At 39.4% G+C, this 14,582-nt stretch overlaps 1 protein-coding gene across 2 annotated transcripts in view; it reads right to left on the bottom strand.

Annotated features, from left to right (window-relative positions):
- Window positions 1–13,127, bottom strand: part of pds5a (PDS5 cohesin associated factor A) — a 30,313-nt gene extending 17,186 nt beyond the window's left edge. The window contains exons 1-6 of one of the 2 annotated variants that reach the window (XM_030062456.1): window positions 12,978–13,127; window positions 11,891–12,043; window positions 3,351–3,554; window positions 2,455–2,541; window positions 1,824–1,921; window positions 957–1,083 (exon numbers count right to left, since the gene is read on the bottom strand). In XM_030062456.1, coding sequence (XP_029918316.1) covers window positions 957–1,083; window positions 1,824–1,921; window positions 2,455–2,541; window positions 3,351–3,554; window positions 11,891–12,004 — 630 coding nt within the window. In that variant the 5' untranslated portion in view covers window positions 12,005–12,043; window positions 12,978–13,127. Of the gene's footprint in view, window positions 1–956; window positions 1,084–1,823; window positions 1,922–2,454; window positions 2,542–3,350; window positions 3,555–11,890; window positions 12,044–12,753; window positions 12,879–12,977 lie in introns of those variants that run through there. The other variant, XM_030062465.1, reaches the window with a different exon arrangement.
- Between the last annotated feature and the right edge of the window lie 1,455 nt (window positions 13,128–14,582).

The following is a 14,582-nucleotide window of genomic DNA, read 5'->3' as shown; positions in this document are numbered from 1 at the left end:
CACCTACATCCAAACAAGCTCTAAAGAGTGCTTGCATAAGAAGCCCTTACTGATCAGATTCATATATTGAAGCATCTGAAATGTGTCTACCATCACTGGATATACATTTAGAACCATGTGTTGGTGCCAAATGAGACCACAGCTAAACTTTTTGACCAGACATACCGTCAGCACGTTTGGTGACAAAAGATGACTGCATCTAAGGAGAAAAACATCTAATAACCACAGCCCACCCATATGTTGGTGGATTATTGATGCTTTGGGCCTGTTTTGCTGCTAATAGCCCAGGGGCTCTTGGGATTATTAATTCCACTCAGTGTCAAAATATTTAGTCCAAAACTTGGTTGCCTCTGCCAGGAAGTTAAGACTTGGCAGTAGATGGATGTTTCAACAAGACCGTGACCCCAAATATATATCCAAGCCACCACTGAAATGGTTGCGGCAACACAAAAGTGTTTTGAAATGACCATGATAGTCTCCTGACTTGAACCCTTTTGAAAACCACTGGTCTGTATTGAGAAGGGCAGACAACAAGCAGAAACCTAAAAATATCATGGCTGTTAAAATTTTCTGTATGGAGTAATGGTCCAATATTCCTCCATAAGTGGAGGAAAAATCTTGTCAAACATTACAAGAAGAATCTCAGTGTTGTTATTCTCTCCAAGGGATATACATACAGTTCCCCATATGTTTGAGCCTGAAACATTTTAATACAGCCTGACTCATTTTGTGTGCTGTTTTCTTGACAGACATTTTTGCTCAAATTAATGAAGCATAAGCAATAATTCTTGAACTGACTGTTTGCATCATTACAAATCAGTGGTGCTTTAGATGCTTTTCCAGATGCTTGTGCAACACGTAAGACATGAAAATAATCAGTTCATTTTTCATACACTGCTGGATTTTCCAGACCTGCATAGGAGCACTGTCTATACATGCAAATGTGTGTTCCCCACCTTGTGTGCAGGGATGAGGTTGATGAGGATGGTATCCAGCAGCTCCTGTGTGACTCCGTCCCCCTCCATGATGATAGAACTCATCAGGTCCATCATGTGCATCTGCACCTTCTGATTATGGCTATTACTGTGGAGGAAGACAGCAGGCTATTAGAGAAACAGACACTTTGACCTTGAGTATTATGAGCAGTGAAAGAGAGAGGTGGTACGAAAAGGAGGAGGCAAGAGAGCAAAAGAAAGGAAATGAAAATTTGAAAACAAAGAAGCATTACTGAATATAAATATGACCACTTTAGCACCAAATTAGTGATTGGATTATAATTTAACAGCGCGAACATGCATGACATTCAGGTGTATGTGTACTAAAGATGCAAGCACCCAAACCACCTCTAGCGGCAAGACATCTGCCTGTATTTTAAGTAAAGTGTAAAACCCAAGCATCTAAAATCCACTTACTACATGAACAGAGACAAGCTTTGTGCAAGAATCCAACTGACATCAGGAAGTGTTCCCAAAACAGCTTAGAAAACACACTTGTCAAAAAAGTCAATAATGGCGGATGGGGAACAAAGCATAGGAGCAAGAGGCCTTAAAAATATGTTTCCTGGAGATTTCAGGTGTGAATGTAATGCAGCCAAATCCTATGATAACACAATTTGGATATGAAACACGTGGTAGTGCCTGGTGTAAAAAGCAGCCTGTTTAATATGACAGGTTAACTCAATGGCTATCAAAAGGGGTTATGGTAGTACACCAGAAAGGACTGAAAAAGGAGTGAAAGATGAAGAGGGAAAACAGTTTGAAAGTCATGAGAAATGGAGAGATTACATGCAGCCAGAACAGGGCAGGAGAAGCTGAGGGACTTACTTGATGACAGAGAAGAGTGTTTTGAAAAGCTGGATAAAGATCTCGTTACAGTCCTCCAGCTCAAAGCAGATGTTGTAGGACTTCACCCATGCCAGGTTCTATGTAACACACAGGAAACCAAACAGGTTATAGCTCCACATGTAATCCCTGTCACCCATTACCGGAACCCCACCCTCCACACACACACTATAGTAAAAACAAACATCTGTTTTACTGTCCTCTTAAACCACACCATGACACATGATCACCAATCCCTTGTCCCCACTCCCATTTCCTCTTCTCATACAAGTTTCTCTGGCAATACAGTACTATTTTACCCCTTTCATTCCTTCTCTAAGCTCTCATGCTCTTATACCTCCAGCATGCAGAAGTACCAATTCATCTGAGCGCTCCAAGTGTTTTTGAATTCTCTCTAGCTGTCCCAAGACACCCGGCTGCTTCCTCCTCCCACACCTCCTGCAGGTAGGAGTATTAACAAGACTGGAGGCTTCAGCAGTTGTAATGTCTTCTGTTACACCTTACCACACTCGCCTCCCTACACTTTTAGCCTCTCCTCCCTTGCTAAAGATAAGTCAACTGAAGCCACTTTTATTTATGTAGCACAATTTTACAGTTCAAATAAGCTCCTTACCTCCAGTAGATAGAAGTATCTGTTAAACTGAGGGCTCTTGGTGTCTTCCAGTCCCTTTAGCTGTCTGGTGATGAACAGGAAGATGTCCTAAAAACAGTGAGACATGAAAAGACTGAAACCTGCAACTGAATAAAAATGTTGGATATACAGCAGTTATGTTAAACATTACGTATAATTAGGCCCTCGCCCTCCAACGGAGAGAGGGCCTATTGTTTTTTTGTTTTTTTTTACTCTTCTAATGGAACTGTCTCAGCAGTTGGCTCCAGCTGTAGATCTGTTCAGAGGCAACAATCAAGACTTTGGCCACTGCAATTTGCAATGTCATCCATGTTTTCACTATCGTACACAGGAACGTTACAAATCTAACAATGTTGCTCATGAGCAGCTGATCATGACGGATGTTCAGCCAAAATATGAACCCAGTTCATTATCATGGAGACTGCAACATGGCCAACAGAGCTGAACAATTAATCAAAATATCAAAATCATAGTATGGCTAAGTGCAACATCCAAATGCAGGTGCTGAGATTTATTTATTTTTTTGATAAATGTGAAACGCGTGAAAAAACACAACTGTAAATGAAGCACTGTGGTAAATAAATAAATAAAAAAAAAAAAATCACATCATTGTCACTTTGATAGCTTTTTTAGTGAAAATGAAAATTATGCTGTCAAAAATTGTCATTCTTACCAAAATCATGAATCATATCATAATTGCAGTACAGAACCAGCTGCCACATCAAACTAGTTTCCCAGAGCAAATGCTGTCATGCCATGGGATCGCCAGTGGATATGGACGGATGACCAAGTGAGGTTGCACTATTAAGTAATATTCGCTGAGGGTGAGAGGACAGTTGTGTGGAATACTTGCAACAGTTGTCTGGGGTCTTTCTAACCTTGAGCTTGTCATGGGAGGTGTAAGGGGCCTCGGGGGCGTAGATCCTGAAGATGTCAGCCAGACAGCAGGCCACCAGGAGTCGTACGTCCTTATTAGGGTTCCTGAGGAAGAACTCTGAGGCCAGGTGAAGTGCCAGGCCCAGATACTGCTGCTTCTCTTCTTCTGAGTCTTGGTCCATGTCCATGTAGGTCTTCACCACCATCTGGGAGTGGAAGTGACGAGGAGAGAGGGGGGCAGGGAGGGGACAAAGAAACACAGGAGTAGAGGGGATATATGAAAAAACAATTAAGTTACTGAAATAGTGGCACGTCGAATTTAAGACTAAAGCTGTTCAATTTACTCAGTGAACAACAATTTATACTGGTGGACAATGGTATTAAATGGCATTGATATTATGTACAGAGTGATGATAACATGGCTTCACATGCACATCTGATTGCCAGAGCGATTTACATTTAGTGTGCCTTCAGAACATACTACAGTCTGAATTCAGCATGGACTAAATTTGTGGTTTTTTTAATTAGAAACTGTACACACAATAACCTAGGACGGTGAAGTGTTTTTCCCCCCATTTTTATAAATGTATTCATTCATTAAAACTTACAAAGTTCAACTGTTGAACCTTTTACCATGTACAATAGTGATGGACCATAAAAACGTAACAGCAGCCTAGGGTTTGCGAAGAGACAGTCAAGGTCTCTGAGAATTAAGCAAAAGATCTTGTGGAATGATTTAAGAAAATTTTAACTTTAGCTGCAATGCAAAGTACTCTATCTGGCGGGAACTAGGCAAAGTCAATCACCCATCTGGTCCGAGTGTTCCGACTGCTAAAATGACCTCTTATAATCTGAGAGTGATCACTGTGGGCCTTCTTTCCACCATAAAATGTAATGCCTATCTGTAATTATTTCCTGGTTTTAGTTTTCTAAATTTGTGTATTGCCCCCGAAAAAGCTCCTCCTCAGGCCTCCACTTCACTCCATCAGTGCTTCAACTTCATTCAAAGCTTCTCTGAAACCACACATTCTGCAGATAAACGTATGTTGCTCAAGTGCCTCTGTCACTGCAATCACCCGCTGATTTTACAGCTGAAAGTCTGCAGCTTGACCACATTTTTGAATTGTAGGTCAGAGACAAAACAATCCAACAGGAACCTTGAGAGAGTGAAATGTTTTCCCCTTTCCTTTCAGGTTTTGTACAAGCAAGCCACCGTGTACCTGGAAGCAGGAGCGGCGTTGTGTGTTTACTAAAAGAGTTAAGGTTCTCCACACCCTCTAACGCAGGGCTCAGCAACTACATCTGACCAGACTGTTTCTAAGCAGACAATGGGGGGGGGTCAGACTTTCAAATAACAAAATTTAAATTTATATATTCATTTAGGTCTAATTAGCCTGATATTAGCCTAACTTACTTACAAAATGAAGACTAATTTTATCAGTGTGAGCAGACTCCTAAAAAACATGCGAAATCCATTATGACAACTAAATAATCGACTAGAAAATGCTCTCAGTCTCAGTAGAACGTCCCTTCTCTTGTGATTATTGTTAGCAATGACTGGCTGTGCATTGCTAACAATGACAGCCAGCTGAACGAGTTGAACGCTGTGAAAACTATAATCAGGGTTTTCCCTGCCTTATGATTTCTTAGGCGCACCGCCTAGACGTTTTCACCGACCGCCTAGATCAAATGAACGAGGAAAGGGGGAAATAACGCACATCGACATATTCAATCTGCGGCTCCTTTAGGAATCTGTTGTTAATGCTAGCTTGGATTGTCCGGAGGAAGTTAGGCGGGTTCTGGGCCATACGTCATGAAATACTGACAACGGAATTAACCAATCACTGCAGTGAATAGTTTCTGCGTGAACGCTGAGAGGATGGCTTTCAGCCGCGACATATCCATTGTAGGCTAGGCGGAGGGGGAATGTATGAATCGCCTAGCGCGAAAAACACAAGCGCTCGCAAATACCAGTGATCCATTGGCCATTTGGGTGACTTGTGTGAAGCGTGCAGATTAGCAAAATAAAACGGAATCTATTTTTAACGCGGAATTTGACATAACAGCTGCACCGGCACGGCACGAGCCAAAGGGCAGAGAAACTCTCCAGCTACAGCAGCGCACTGACATAGAATGTGTAACAAAGTGAAGAGGTGCCACTCCGCTGTATTTTAACTGGCTAACAACAGTACACTGGCTTAGCTTGTCTATTCAGAGAAGAGGTATCACTTCGGCTTATTTTTCAATCCATCACTGGCTTTGAATCGGAACAGAGACCCAGGTCTGACTGAGCTGTTGTCAACTCATCATTATCGTTTAGAGGTCGCATTGAGTTACATTATAGTGTGTTCAAGCTCTATTAAGTAAAAACTAGTACTGGACAAGTATTGGTGTGTTCAATGTAATCTTTAATTTAGTGCCAGATCAACAGCATAACATCAAAGGGGAAGTTACAAAACAGCAGACCGCAGAGACTTGCGATAACGAGGTGAAATACCAAGCGGACAAAGCTTATTCCACAACGAAAGTGAATTTGGAGTTGGCTTTCACCTGGGACCATTTTTCCCCCTATGACAGCGATGTTAGATTTTGGGCGGTCATTTCACTGCGTAATTATCCTAGGAAACAAAAACTCGCTGCCAGCGGTTAGTTTATCTGAGGAGGGGCCAACTTTGAATGTTGTGATTACAAAACGCAACTGGCAAATCCTTCTCATTCTGCCTTTAACTTCCTAACACTAATTCTAAGCAACATCTCACAGTACATGAATGTAATATGGTGCTCTATGCCACCAATATTACACAAGTTTTGTTTGGAAAAATGTTTTTGTGCCATTAAAATATGCAATGAAAATGCTGGGAGATGGTATTGGTTGTAAACTGCTAAACTGTGGGGATACGTTGCTTTTTCACTGTGGTAAGAAAAAAATTAAGTGTCAGTGTGTTGACAAAGACATTTTCTGGGTGTTTTTGTGTTTCACTTGGTCCTTTTGGACTGTAGTAGAAAGCGGAGCAAACAGAGATACATGGCTCTCCAATGAACTAATACAATTTTGAGCCGAGTTTATTTGCAAAAATTAGGAAAAGTAGGTCAGAAAAAAGAGATGTATCCTTTTATCTTTTATATCTTTATACTGAGTTGTGCAAGGTTAAACAGGAAGGCAGCTGTTACAGTTTCTTCTACACAAGAGGCAGCACACACACAAATCTTATCATGCATTCAAATTCTTGTGAATAGGCACTAGGGCCCAGCGCTAGCACTACGACTTCCTCTACGAGTGTGAGTGTGTGTGTGTGTGTGTGTGTGCGTGTGCGAGAGAGAGAGAGAGAGAGAGAGAGAGAGAGAGAGAGAGAGAGATGGAGAGTGTGTGGGCTGCCAGGCAGAGTGGAGCGGAGGAGCTCCCTCAACACCCAGGCAGCCAGCATGTGGGGGATGGGCACACTGCTCCAGCAGGCTGCAGAGCACCACTATGCCTCTTACACACATTCTCTCACACACACACACACACACATTCTCACACACACACACACACACACACACACACACACACACACACACACACACACACACACACACACACACACACACACACACACACACACACACACACACACACACACACACACACACACACACACACACAGCCATTCTTCACTGAAACAGTCGCAACTGAGCCGTTGAAAGCTCCCTACACTGAGGCAAAGGCATGTATGTGGGCTTGATAAGGTATATGTCTCTTTCTGCCATTATTTTTATTGTACTGTAGTTTATTTGGATAGTGTTTGAGCTCAGTTAAAAAACATAAGATCTGGGATGTTTTCAGTAATTTATTTACTTGGCTGTTAATACAAAGTCAGACTCCAAAACAGCTCAGCTACTTCTGCAAAACACTTAATTTCAGCCACACTATAACCCTGTAGCTCAAGCAACCACCTTTGAGACCATCAGATAAACTGAAAACTACAATTTCCTTCACAAAGGATGAAACTAAAACTTTCCCTCCTCACATTTGATGTCATTACATCAGAGGGTTTGAAGCCCTCAGAGCAACATGCAATCTGAATGCAATGTACAGTGCATACCAAGAATACTATAAGCCGGTGCTTAATGTTGTCGAAGCAGCTTCTATTGAGACAAGCTCCAACAGTGCAGAATAACAAACACTCAGAAAAGGAAGTGTTTTACTCTCTGAGAAGTATATGGACGTGTGAGGCATGTGTTTCTTCAATACATGGTCAGATCAAATAGATATTTTTCCTTGTGTCCCTGTGAACTTGTTCAGTAAAATAGACTATCCTTTATAAACAGTCAATACCTTTATTTTGCCTGGTTTGACAACAACTGGGGCTTTGATGAAGGCAAGTTAGAAGTTCATATCTGCATAATTGCCCTGAAAACAATATTTTACATAATCTGGATTTTTTTTTAACTACTTTTCAGTACAAAAAGAGTGTTTTGGAACAAGGAAGGTCAAGATTTCAAATACCCTTGTTAGTCATATCCACATAGGTTTACTTCTTTTCAAAAAATCCTACTGCAAGGCATGAATAAATTGTAAGCAAAGTAGAGGATTTAAAAATGCAAACTACTAGAAATCCCGGCTGGATGGTGCATATTTCTTAGCAGCATTACAGCTTTTGGAAATCCTATTCTTAAAGATAATAGAAGATTTAACACCAAATACAATGGCCAAATAATCAAATGTAAACTTCAACCACATCACCTGAACTGACAAGGTACATTCAGGAGCTCACATCCAAAAGTCAACTAGGGCTGGACAGGGCTTGTAAGGGCCAAGGGCTGACTCAAAATTTTAATACCACCAGAACGAAAAGGTTTTGTTTTGTTTTAGATTGGAAAAAAAAAACAGTCAGAGATATGCTGATGCCAAAGTAATCTGAAACTTTGTTTTCGGAAAATAATGACTAAACTCACACTTGCAACACTCGGAGAAACCTGGTTAACTTATGCATAATGTACGACTGAGACATCCTTTGCATCTTACATTTAAGTTTAAACTTGCATATTAGCTATAGTGAACAGAGGTCGATCTAAACTGTTTTTTCAATGGCCAATATATAATGCCAATAACATTTTTTTTGCATCTGATGAAATACAATTTAATAATGACAATTGAGACACAAAATTGCTGAACTTAAATAAACATTTATTTAATACCAGTGCTATTGTCTCTTTTGTCTCTGTTTGCTTAAGTATATCTGCACTGTCAGCAGTGGACTTATTAAAAAAAAAAAAAAAAAAAAAAGGAACTAAATAGATACCTACAGGAAACAAAAAACTACATTTTGTAAATAAATAAAAATTTACTGCACTTAGATATCAGCAGATAAGGGGTAACGCTAACATTGTTCCACTGCAGCCACACACTGACAGTGTGTGCCTGCAGATATTTTTTGTTTATCAGCCTAATGAACGCAGATATTGGCCGATGCCAGTTATGTCACAATGCCAAATATCAGGCTGATTAAGTGGCTGACCAATTAATCAGTCTATCTCTAATAGTAAGGTAATTTCAATTTTCTTTTCTTGTCCCTTTCAGACTCTCATACAGTGACAAAGCCAACATAAAAAATAGTTTTGGTATTCCTCTATCTGAACTAGACTTCATCTGAACTAATACTTATAATTCATCTAAACTGATGATAGTGGGTTTACCTGGTTACATTAAAAATAAAATGCAGTCATATTATTACCAGTACTAGTAGTATAACTAATACTAACTGCTGTTATCATAAAAATACAACTACAACCTTCTAATGTATGTACACAGCATTCTCAAACTATCATGTACGCTTCCTACAGGTGGCTGCCATCAGCAAGGTTTCCTTTGACCAAATTAGGAGAAAAAGCAAAGTTGAAAAAAAAAAATCACTGGGCACTAAGTCAAATAAGGTCAGGATGGATCATTAACTGCTGTAAGAGAAGATTATATAAAGATTTATTTATTTATTTATTTATTTTTTAAAGAGGACAAACAGATCTTAGAGTAAAATCATGAACAGATGTTTGCTCACACACTTGGACTTGGACTGCCATGCAAAAAAATTAGAACATAATTAAACTTAATGAAATACAAACACTGTTTGCTGACTGCTCTGCCAGTGGTACAAGAAGCAAGGCTTGTCCAAACTAGGGATGCAGTGATTGTGAAATTCTGGGCTGATACCGATGTTTAAAATTACAATTTGGTCAACTGGACTGTTTTAAAGTGCCTTCAATATACTATCACTGAATGAGCACAAATTAAATCATGCAAGTTTATGAAACAATCTCTTTTCATCAACAGAACACCATTAGTCTCAACCCCTGGGCAAGAATTGATAAACTGGTGCATCCCTGGTCAAAACTACAGACTCTGGATAAACCATGAGCTGTGTTACTCCAATTTGTGTTTACCTCTCCAACACTTTACAACTCAGCTCAGATCTACACGCTTCTGTAAATATTTGTGTTACACACTCCAAATAATTTGCCAACAACCTGTCTTCCAGCACATGTGGCCAGCTTGCCAAGCCCACGTGTTAATGTTTTTTTTATGATACCAAAATTAGACCCAAACACACTCACACACTGTGATGCCAGGGAGGCATTTGTATGTTGGCGTAGATGTCCAGAGGTGATTATGCAAAGTCACAGGATCTCTGCAGACCTAATTTTTACAATGCAAACATTTAGAGAGTCTACAGGCTTAGATAACAGGATGGACTCCTTGCATCCGACTACCTTGGACTACAAGGATTAAAACATGCAGAACAGAGCGGTATTTCTCTCTGTGTAGTTGATCCTGTGAAAGTCACCAACTCCCAGCACCTTATTATTTCTACCACCGTGTTTATTGTAGGGTTTATGTACTGCTGTGTTAACATCTTATGCAGTTGTGTTTTCACATAAGCTTATCAATTGCAACCATAAAGTTCAAACTATGAGTAATCTGTAAGTACGCCTTTCTTCCAGTCCTTAGCAGTGAAATTTTGGCCTATGCCAAGAATTTAGGTTTGGAGAAGTGAATTTTATCCCACTACTCTCCCAGACTGCCAATTGTCTTTTCGCTGTACTTTAACTAACTGGAATAGGGTGTTCTTTGACCTGTGAGCCTTATTTGGATTCAGACGCTGTTCTTCCTTATAACGATGTTTGAATGATGTACTGGTCTTCAGATAATGAGGTCGGTTTGGGTTTGCCTGGATGAAAATTACTTTGTTTGTGAAAATCTCATGCGTGCCTTCTACTGCCCCCCGCAGAAACTTTTAATTTAACTGAAATTTGGTGCGGGGATATTTTTTCAGTATGTATGCGAATAATCTGACCCAAAACTACTACACTAAACTCTTGCGATATTGGCTTAACAAATGGTATGCTAACAAGATATTCATACTATATACGATATTCATATACTATATTTCAGTTTCAAAACAAGAATTTTTCAAAGATATATTTATATCAGTTCTAAGTGATGTACAAAGTGTCAACTGCGTACAATGAGGTTTTGAAATATAGTGAAAACTCAAAGAAGACTCACAGTTTTGGATCCCACTATTCATGTTTTTAACATGTTCTAATACAGAAATTTACATGTTTATATAACCCACATTTGAGTCATATCATCTATACGTCCATTTGCCATATTCTAGTTATGTTTATATTCTATTTTACAAGGTAGTTTTCTATCAGTGGGTGCTGCTGCAACAACTTTTTTTTTTTTTTTTTAATCTCCATAAGGATCATTAACCCACCTTATAGCAACACCTGTTATTTGATAACAGAGACGGTTGTACCACAATGACAGCCGACATTCTCAGCTTTAGCGCACAAGTTTTTTTTTTTTTCGAAATGAGATACTGTAACATACAGCACTTCTGAACTGACCTATGGCACTTCAATGAAAACACATCCTGGGAATCATCACACAAATGACACATGCAGTCACTCTTAGATTGCGTCATGCACTGATCAAATAAGTCAAGAGAAACCCAGCTGTTATGAAGTACATTAGAGCTTCTGCTTATTTCAGTCCCTCTTGAAAATAAATTTTGTTTTCTGTTAATACAATAAAGAGTGCTTTGACGAGTGAGATTCAATTATCACGTATACACTGAGTTGGTTCACTGCAATTTTCCAGTCTTTATGAGGAATAGGATTAAGACCAGAACAGTCTGACACCCATGACAGAGCCTCAACACTTGTGAATAATGGGATCTCCCTCTTAACATCTAGACTGGCACATGGTATGCCAACAATATCCAATAAACCATTCGGTAATGGCAAATAATGCAAAGCCATTTGATTACAGGTTCAGTAAATGAGTGGCATTGTGCTCAGTGAACTTGAGATGAATGGGGAAACAAAGAGCAAAAAGGCTTCTTGTGAGTTTGTGACAATGTTTACAAAGTTAGGAGGGTTTGGGCATTGTGCCAAGGTTTGAACATTGAACTAAAGAGATTCGAGAGGTAATTATAAGTAGAGGATGAGGTTATGGTCTGTGTCAAATGCAACTTGACAGCTAGAAATCCCATTACCCTACCTTCAACCGTTTGACCACCTCATCGTTACTGATCTTGTCCGTAATCTCTTTCACTCCCGGCGGATAGACGATCTTTCCGTCCCCCGCCGGTTTCTGCTGTTGCGGGAACTCCATGCTTGTTGATGTATAATCCACACGGTCTTCTACTGGCCTCTATAGGTCAGAAAACAAAAGTTCAACACGACCATTCTACCGCACTTATCAAAAAACAGATTTTAAGCATAATTCTCAACCTCCAATTAATACTTTTGCCCCCCAAATTTGCAAAACAATACCAGTCCGATCTGAGATACTCTAACCAAAGAAAGTTTCTTTTAGATGCAAGCCGAAATTAACCCAGCATTGCGCTTATTAGCTTGCATGCTATAACAGCCAGCTAAATTTCAGCTCCATATTTACGTAAATATCACATGAAACATCGTTTACGTGTAGAAACAAGCTCGACTATGGTTATCGGTACAACAATTTCGACTATGAAATTATTATGAAAATACTTTACAAAATACTGGAGCAGACAGGATATGCCTACTAACACAGAGGTATAAAATTAGCTGACTAGCTAGCTGCAACGCACACACCATTGGCTAGCGGTTAGCATTGTGCGGGAGAGGAGTGTAATGTTAGCAGATGATGCTAGCTAGCAAGCAGCTAACCACACTAGCCATCCTAGCTAACTGGTTAGCCTACTTTGCTGGCCTAGGCCGCAAACTATTCAGATGCCCATCACATCTCCAGCTAGAAACAATCAGAGAGGAAGTGAAGTATCCTACAATCTTTGTCTAAAACACCCATTTTCGTGGTCAATTCTTGTTGTTTCTAACAAATGCAACAACTTTGTGAAGTTGAAAATGAAGCTAATTTACTTGTTTCTAGCTTTTTGTCAACTTCAACGCATCGCTTCCTACTGCCGCTAGTTCACAGGCAAAGGGCTGCTACCGTCGCCCTGAGCCCTCCTCTCTCTCACCACCAACTTGCCCCCACGGATGATTTTGAACACCTTAAATATACGAAATGAACCAATTTCCACGGGTAGAAGTACGACTAAAACCTGCGGACATTTGTCGAACATCCCCTCCTCTGCATTTACCTCTCAAGTGGGCCGTTTTCATTCATTAGTCTGACACAGGTTGGGTTTCTAGTTTTCGGCACAAAGCTCTCTCTCCCCTCAGTCAGTGCTGTCTGTGAAGGCTGGTGGCAGAGCGCCCCCCTCGGTTTCACGAGGGAACTGCACCACAAACTACATGTGGCGGGAGCAGAAACAAACAGACCACAAGTGGACAAATAAGACACACACATCCATGTCCTGCCTGAGTATCAGTGTGGACCCTTAACCAAGTCGTGCGTTGTTCATCTGCTGTAGTTTAAACCCACTGTAAGTCTGTATGTATCTGGTATCTGGATACATCTCTCTTTGTGCTAATGTAAATACACCCATGGTTACATATTCCTGAAAAAAAAAAAAAAAAAAAAAAGCAAGAACTGCAGAATTGTCATCATGCTGTCCTCACTTATTAAGTTATACTATTGATAGTAGTAGTTTTCATAGCAGGATGAAGCAATGGTCGAAATAGGCTTATTGGCTGTGGCTAATATAGAATAAAGAAAAACCGCGCTGACTGTAGATTTAAAAAAAAAAACTTCAAGTGGCACACAAGCGGATGTGTTCAACTGATTTTCAGAGAGAAATTAATAGCAGAGCGTGAATAGTGACATCTGGTGGTCAAGCTGTAAGCGCTTTACAAGTGATAACTTTCTAAAAAAAAAAAAAAAAAAAGCAAGCTGGATCACTTACAGATTCTTTTATCTATATAAAAATATTTTCACAAGAAGTGTACATTTCTAAATCGGAAATGAACAAGAATAACATTTATGAGGTATATTGCACTGATTTACAAAAAGTGTATTGACATGCTCAAGCCTGCAATTCATTTACAGTAATGGAAGGATATGATTAATTGCACAGTTTTCATGTACAAGTTCTCATAAATGAGATGAAATGCAGACACTTTATTTTCCAAGATCATGTCTTGATTCAGTGAACAGTGATCTGATTGCTGAAAAATAAAGATTGTTTACATAAATTCACCCGTAGGCAACTTTTCACTCACTTAGAATTCATTACACTGTCTTGCTCAGGGTAAAGTCCATGGAGGTATTATTGATCAAGCTACCTAATCTAAATAAAATTAAATCTTCCAGTCCCTATACCCCATACAGTATAATACAAGACATAATTATCATTAACAATAATATTTCAAAGCATAGACCTACACACACAGCCTAATATACACACAGGGCAATGTACACATTTTTTTAAATGCAGTGCACAATGTTTTAAAGCCAATATCCATTATTTTTATACTATTTATTTTAGTTTCATAATTATTGGATATGTGCTTGTTGCCTGTCTTTAATTCAGAATCAGCATCAATCAGAAATACTTAATTGATCCTCGAGGGGCAACTGGGTCCAATTCTCATGAGAAGAATTAAACTATAAAAAAAAAAAATGGAAAAAAGAAATAAGAACTATAAAAAATATTACATTTCTAAAAAAAAAAAAAAAGTTCATTATGTACAAAGTTGAAAGAAAAGTATGTGCATTGTGTGAATTAATTCTAAATAGTTGTCTTATCAATTGCACCGATCAGGAGTAGTGCTTCTGATTTCTTTGTACTTGCACAATGATAATG

The sequence above is a fragment of the Myripristis murdjan genome, chromosome 1 (assembly GCF_902150065.1).
Source record: "Myripristis murdjan chromosome 1, fMyrMur1.1, whole genome shotgun sequence".
Lineage (NCBI taxonomy): Eukaryota > Metazoa > Chordata > Actinopteri > Holocentriformes > Holocentridae > Myripristis > Myripristis murdjan.
The sequence above is the reverse complement of the archived record's forward strand: the minus strand, read 5'-3'. Positions and strand labels throughout refer to the sequence as shown.